The sequence below is a fragment of the Micropterus dolomieu genome, linkage group LG03, assembly GCF_021292245.1.
Source record: "Micropterus dolomieu isolate WLL.071019.BEF.003 ecotype Adirondacks linkage group LG03, ASM2129224v1, whole genome shotgun sequence".
Classification (NCBI taxonomy): domain Eukaryota; kingdom Metazoa; phylum Chordata; class Actinopteri; order Centrarchiformes; family Centrarchidae; genus Micropterus; species Micropterus dolomieu.
In genome coordinates, this window is record NC_060152.1 from 27,966,821 (window position 1) to 27,973,746 (window position 6,926).

Below are 6,926 nucleotides of genomic sequence, written 5' to 3' on the forward strand. Positions count from 1 at the left end.
ATCCAAACACAACCCGAATATGTAGCCTCACATTAAATACAGTATAGTTACAGTACTAGGCTATCAAAATATATTCTGAGAAGCCGCCGCCTCCCAAAAAGAAAAGTTTACATTTCTATAAATTAGCACCACGTCTTCAGGATAAGCACCGATATAATTATGTGCACAACAATGAAACCACATTTCACTGCAGGGCAAGAACAGAAAAAAGATGGTGACAAATTTTCTATCCAGGATCCATGAGGACCCTTTCTCTATTTAGACAGAAAAATAGTTTTTTTTTTTAAAAAGGTAGCTGTAAAAAACAAACAAAGTCAAAGTTCTAGATATACAAAATGCAAAACACAAGCTCGTTCAATTAAAATGTTTATAAAAACAGTTATCTCAATATAGTTCATTCGCAGAACAAAAGTTACATTAATTTCTCCTGGGTCTTTTGTCAAGGCCAAAGCACGCGCTCATCGTTACAGTGGGAGAGAACACTTTAAAATGCAAGTTTCTCCATACATATCCTACTTGGAATATAAGTTGAATGTACCGGGGCTTTGATAACAAACATTTGAATGTACACACTTTCCAACATTGTATCCAAAATGGTCAAATCTTTAAAAAAGAAAAAAAAAAGGTCAACATTTAAAGCAAAATTGCAGATCTGAATGATCTGCACATACATAAAATACACTTTTTTTTCTCAGTTGTTTTTAAGCAAATAAATTAAAAAAGCTGGAGAGCCACAGTTCTCTTGATGTGCTGACCAGTTCCTGTTGTCAACACAGAGTCTGTATGGCTGTGGGTTGTGTGTGTGTGTGTGTGTGTGTGTGTGTGTGTGTGTGTGTGTATGGAGATCAGAATAGCAGGAGGTAACAGGAAGAGGAGAGGCAGTCGTCGGGCCCCTGGTTGGTGATAATAGGTGGGGGGTGGGAGCAGGTAGGTAGGTAGGTGGTTAAGGGGGGATCCTGTGTTGTCTTAGGCTACCTGACACTCACTTGAGTCCCCATGGACCCAGAAGCAGATCTGGGCATATTTAAGAGGTGTTATCCTCACCGCCACGTTGTAATCCTGCTGCATCCCATTCCCGTTTACGTCCACCCACTGGTGACCAGAGAAAACCCCAATGATCTTCCTCTTCCACTTCTTCTTGCCAGGTTCTTTGAGGCGGATGTAGACCCCTGAGCCGCTGGAGCCTGGTTTGGCATCGCAGTATTGGTACAACAAATCATCGGACTCCTCAGAGACAGAGCAGAACCGGTACACTAGGTTGCCAGGCCGGTCATCATCAAAGCCAGAGAAGTGGATCCTGCCAGCAGGGAGCTTCTTGAGTGAGGGGATAACACCCAGATTCATGTGCTTGACTTTTGGCGCTTTCTTCAGCTCCAGAACAGCGTAGTCATAATCCGCAGCCAGTCCATCAGACACACCGTTGAACCAGCCCTTAGGCACCTGGATCTTCTTGACCCTGGTCCACCTGAATGAAGGTTTCTCAGATTCCGCACTTCGCCGACTCCGGCTCTTTCTACCTTTCCCTTTTCCTTTCCGGGCTCCTTTCCCACCATCCTCCTCCATCTCCTCCATCTCCTGCACTTCCTCTTTACCTTTGTCACCCTTTCTCCTTTTGCCCTTCCCTCGCCCTCCTTTCCCTTTGCCTCGTCTGGACTTGTCCTTCAGAAAACCAACACGCAGCTTCTGTACCCCATTTAGATAATCCTTCCCGTCATGGATGCAGTGGGCAGCTGTCAGCACGTGTTTAGGTGACACAAGAACCCCAGAGCATCCTGTGGAGATCTTCACAGAGGTGGAGAAGGGATATTTGGTGGAAAACTGCTTATCAGAGATAGTGAAGCGGGTATCTGTGCCATACACCTCTCGTCTGTGGCGGGAGCTAGATGAGATGTTTCTGGACCAGGTAGTCAGCTCATTGAGGCCCTGCACAGAAATAGAGGTATACGTGCGTGTACCATTTTCATAAACCGTCTCATAGGACAGGAACTGCTCCAGGTCGTCCAGAGAGGTGGCAGGGAGGCGACGCTGACACTCAATCCCACAGGTCCCACTAAGCTCCAACTGACGATGGGCTGAGAAGTTTGGGCTGGTGAGAGGCACAGTGCGTCTTTTCCTTACCAGAGGCACCTTCCAGTGGGGCCAGGTATACTCGTCGTCGACTGCATTCTCCTCAGCAGCTACAACCACCACCACAGCTAGCACCGTCACAGGGAACAGGACACACAGGGGTATGGGGCCCATTGTTAAGTTGGGCCTGGCTCTAAAATATAAGGAAAAGAGGAAGACTTAGGGAAACTTTGTATCTTTCCATCTCTATTACAAAGATTTACAGTTGCTGAACATTTAACTTTTGACTGGATGGACTGCCATAACATTTGGTACAGATATCCATGGTGCCCAGAGGATAAATCTTAATGATTTAGACGAACTTCTCTAGCGCCAACAGCAGGTGTTTTCACTTATCCAGTGAAAGATCTGGTGATGAATTGCTATGAACTTTGATACAGACATTAATGGCTTGATCCTGATCCTCTGACATTTCCTCAAGACCAACACAAGGTTTACATTTGTGGTTTTGAGTGATATGTCTCAACAACTACTGGATGGACTACCATGAAATGGTATCTGCTGTATTTGTACACATTGGCATAGACATTCTTGTGCCCCTCAGGGTGAATTGTAATCACTTTGGTGATCACCTGACCATATCTAGCGCCATCCAGTCAAAATTTCAATATGTCCTTTGGTTTAGGACCAAATACAAGCAAAACTGTTGGCGTTCTCATCAGCCTCAGCTATGCTTTGCGTTTAGTGCTAATTACCAAATGTCAACATGCTAACACGCTAATCTGAGATGTACTATGGTAAATATTATACACCTGTGAAACATCAGCATGTCAGCTTTGTAAGTGGGAACATATTCTCATTTAGCACATCAGTGCCTAAGTACAGCCACAAAGAGCTGCTGTAAGGCTGTAGACTCTTACCCTGGTTTATTTAAGCTGAGCAGTCATATCACCATTCAAACAGAGCAGCATGCGATAACCTTTCATAACACCTTAATATTATGATGCAGTCTAAATTCAGCCTGTTGCTTGTTTAAATAGTTTTTGTTCATTAAACGACCAGCTATCTGCAACACACATCATGATTGCAAAATGCTATGGATTGAGTTTGTGACACTGATAATTTAGTGATATTTACTTAAGTACTATTCACCTTAGCTTAGTAAGGAAAAGACATACAGCACTGTATTGTAGACAAATGATCTTGTTTGGAACATGGATTTCCCTGAACTGAGAATGTCTTATACCCTATGTTGACAACTCCAGGTAGATAAAATAAATACAGATCCATTTACAGCCACACGGTGGCACTTTAGTCCAGAACATTAGAGACATCCAACTGATCCACAGCCCCTCACTCAGGGCAGCTCAGCAGCAATACAACACATGCAGTCCAGTGCAGTTCTTTAAAGTTTCTCCAAAAAGTTTGCAGAAAAGGATTTGTGCCATTCTGTAGGCCTGTATGAAGAAATAACACTTAAAACATTTCTCTGGAGCTGATACTGAACATTAGCTGTGTGGTTGAGAGGAGATTTATGTCCTCTGTGTCTTGCTGGAGGCTGCGGGCAGCGAGGAGGAGAGGATGAACACTGATCCTCTGAATGGGCTGAGACAGTGGCTTGGCGGTTTGCCACAATGGTTAACCTTCTCCTTCAGTAATGACCATATCTGGTTTCCTTAGCTCCACTCCTTGTCCATGCATACAAATGACATCAAACATGGTGACTGCGCAGGCTGCAGACAGCTTGCTGCTTCGTGCCTCTACTGTGTAAGTGAGATGTTGCCAATATGCTTGATAACCCTACGACGAACATTACAATTTGGGTACGTTTTAATAGATTCAGCAGACCATCACTTAACTACAGAGTAGGCTTCATTTTGTCAGCATGTCTGCGGTAATGAGGTCACACAGGCCATTCCAAACAAAAGGGGAGAAAAGCATTTGGATGCCGTTGCTTGAGGAGCGTTGCAGCAGGAGTGCAAATCCAACAGTTAATTTCAAACAGAAGCCCAGAGTGAAAAGCCATTAATTCTGGCTGCTTGAGGGGTTTAAATGGTGTGTGACAGAAAGCCTGACATCTGGGGTTTCCAGCTGGAGGACAAACCTTTGGGGGGCAGCCTAGATTGGCCAGGGGGTCCACAGACACACATTTCGTTTCAATTAGATGTTCGTGCAGCGTGAAAATGAGAGGGAGAATGTACAGCATCACCTGTGGACCATATCAATGCCTCATCCATTGCATAAATACTGCCCAATCCCCTTTTCTTAGTTGAAACTACAAATTCCAGGTTTGTCAGTAAGTGCATTGTCATCCAACTGAGCCCAACTGCAGACGAGACTGTTTGGCTTAAGTTTACTGCACAGTGTCCAATAAAACATACCCATTGGCCAACATCTAACCAGCCCAAAACAGATGGTAATAAAATACAAGCCCACAAGAGCTGTAAAATAGTTTCAATAAATGAGAATACAAAAATGACCCTTAGTTTCTGTTCAACTTCACACTCCCACAGCCAGACTCAGACATAACACAAATCCAGAAGAAAGCCTGCAATTATTCAGCATAGAGTGGAAACTGATATGCTGCCATGATGGCTCTTGGTCACAGAAGGCGCTCATTTGAACTATTTTCCACTGCAGTCAGCTGAGTGAACAAAAATCGGTGCCCGCTCTATCTCTCAGTGGAGAGAGTCAAAAGACAAGCGCGCAGGAGACCAAGTGACCAAAGGATGGCGCTGTGGCGCAGTTTTCCATCTCCAACTCAGTGAGCATGGGTCACTATGTATTGTCTAGTTCAACACCAAATTTATTAAAAGAGGTGACTTCATTCCTTTTGACTTGTTTTCACAACTTTTACATTTAAGTCTCAGAAGTCTCCAGTGTTTAACAGAAAAAACACGGGACTATACACTGCCAATAGTTTAACCTACAATAAAAAATATTTAATTTTCAAATTCTAAATGTCCTCTTAAAATTCTCAGCCTGGTTCCAAAATAACAAATATCACCATTAGCATTGTTATGAAAATAAATATCCCATTCAATTAGATATGCAATGAAACTTTCAACATCTGTAATTTCACATCTGTTCCAGAGAGAACAGGGACATGTTTATTTATTTTAAAGGAATCTATGCAAACTGTCTTTAAAAATATTTCTGATGCACTGAATAACCTAACTTAAATCAATAATAGTTATAATAATAATACAGTAATGGTTAAAATATAGATATGAATAAAGAATGGCTACTAAATCGTATTAAAACCCTCGGGGGGGAATCTAAAAGTCAATCCAACAATCCAAAAGGAAAGAAATCGGTTTTACTAAAATTGCAAAGATATTAATCCAAAGATATTAAATAGCCTAAACCGTTAAAAAAAACACACAAATAAAGAACATATTTCCTGCATGGTCGCCTCAAGAGATCGCAATAATTGTGCTAAATGACAAAGGCTTCCTACCTGCTTGCATCCGATTGATGGATATGCCAAATCCGCAATGTATTGTTTGTTTTCCCTGGAAATATACAAATATGATCCCACTAGAAAACAAACTTGTGTTACTGCATCCCAGACGTCTTGGTATCAGCAGGGCGACGGCTCCCTTCTCCTCATTGCTTCTTCAAAGAGGCTGAGAGAAAGTCGCAGCCGGGACACTGTGCTCCGGCTGCACTTGATGCTGAGGAGGAGGGCGGGAGCGAGGGGGATGGGGGGATCTGAAAATCACTTATTTTCTTTTTTTTTCTCCAGTTGTGTCAAAAGCTGTTCGCATATGGGCGGGACCAGGCTGAACTGGGCGAAGCCAGTCCATGCAGCAGCCCAGTCGGGAGGTGAGCTGGTACACAGCAGGCTGTAGCCCAGCCAGGCAGCAGGAGGAGAGGCTCAGTCAATGGGACTTTCAGCGGACTGAGAAGGAATTAGTTCCACTGCCCTCTACAATAGTTTCTCAGGCGTTTCCATTGTGAGCCATGGGAGCCTCAACATCTGCAGCACTTTTATTCTACAAGCCCAGTGGAGTGTGAACACTAGGCACCTTAATGTCTAAATGCACCCACATTGCCTGGCATGTGATGACCTTTCGCACCTTTCGACCTTTACCCCATGTAAAATAAACATACTACATTGGTGTTGGAAGACCTGACTTAGGGGTCAGAGCCCCCTCCCCAAGGTGTCAAGGTCTGTCTGGTGCTGTAAATGTGGGTCATGAGACAATAGGAAAGAAGAAAAAACATTCTTCTTATATCCAAATGTCTATTTGTTTTTCCTCACTTTTCTCTAACATTTTGTTTTTCTTGTACAATATACTGAAGACTTTTACCTGTTCAGGCTTCTAACAAGTATTCTGTCACAAGTGGTGTGTTTGGTTCAGGCTGAGGACAGTTTGATGATTTCTTAAGGCAAAACAAAAGTGAGCAAACTTACAAGCTGAGTGGCTGAGTCCAAAGAAACCAAAGCAGATCATCCAAAATGAACAAAGAATCCAACAAATAAGGCAACAGGGCACAGATCCAGAACAGGCAGAGAAGGGCATGACACAGGACAGAGCACAACAAGCTAAAGTAAAGTAAATTACAATGTTATCTGACCCTAAAAAGAGAATTCACACTGGCTAATTACCTGAGCACAATAAAATGTCCTAAACTAAGAAAAATGTTGACAACATACAGACTGAGTGAACACAGCCTGGCCATAGAAAAGGGACAGACAGAGTTGGCTACCACAAGAGGAGAGACTCTGCTCCCAGTGTAACACAGGACAGGTAGAGACACAGCTGCACTTTCTAACTTCATGCCCTAAATATAAAACACTAAGACAAACACACTTTGCAAACATTTCCCAAATATACTCCGAATTCAAATTT

At 43.1% G+C, this 6,926-nt stretch overlaps 1 protein-coding gene across 1 annotated transcript; it reads right to left on the bottom strand.

The window, feature by feature from the left end:
* Positions 1 to 353: 353 nt before the first annotated feature.
* prss35 (serine protease 35) lies at positions 354 to 5,711 on the bottom strand. Its single transcript, XM_046045116.1, has 2 exons — positions 5,528 to 5,711; positions 354 to 2,260 (listed from the first exon to the last, which is right to left on the bottom strand). Exon 2 carries the CDS (start codon positions 2,239 to 2,241, stop codon positions 967 to 969), a length of 1,275 nt encoding a protein of 424 aa, XP_045901072.1. The 5' UTR covers positions 2,242 to 2,260; positions 5,528 to 5,711; the 3' UTR covers positions 354 to 966.
* Between the last annotated feature and the right edge of the window lie 1,215 nt (positions 5,712 to 6,926).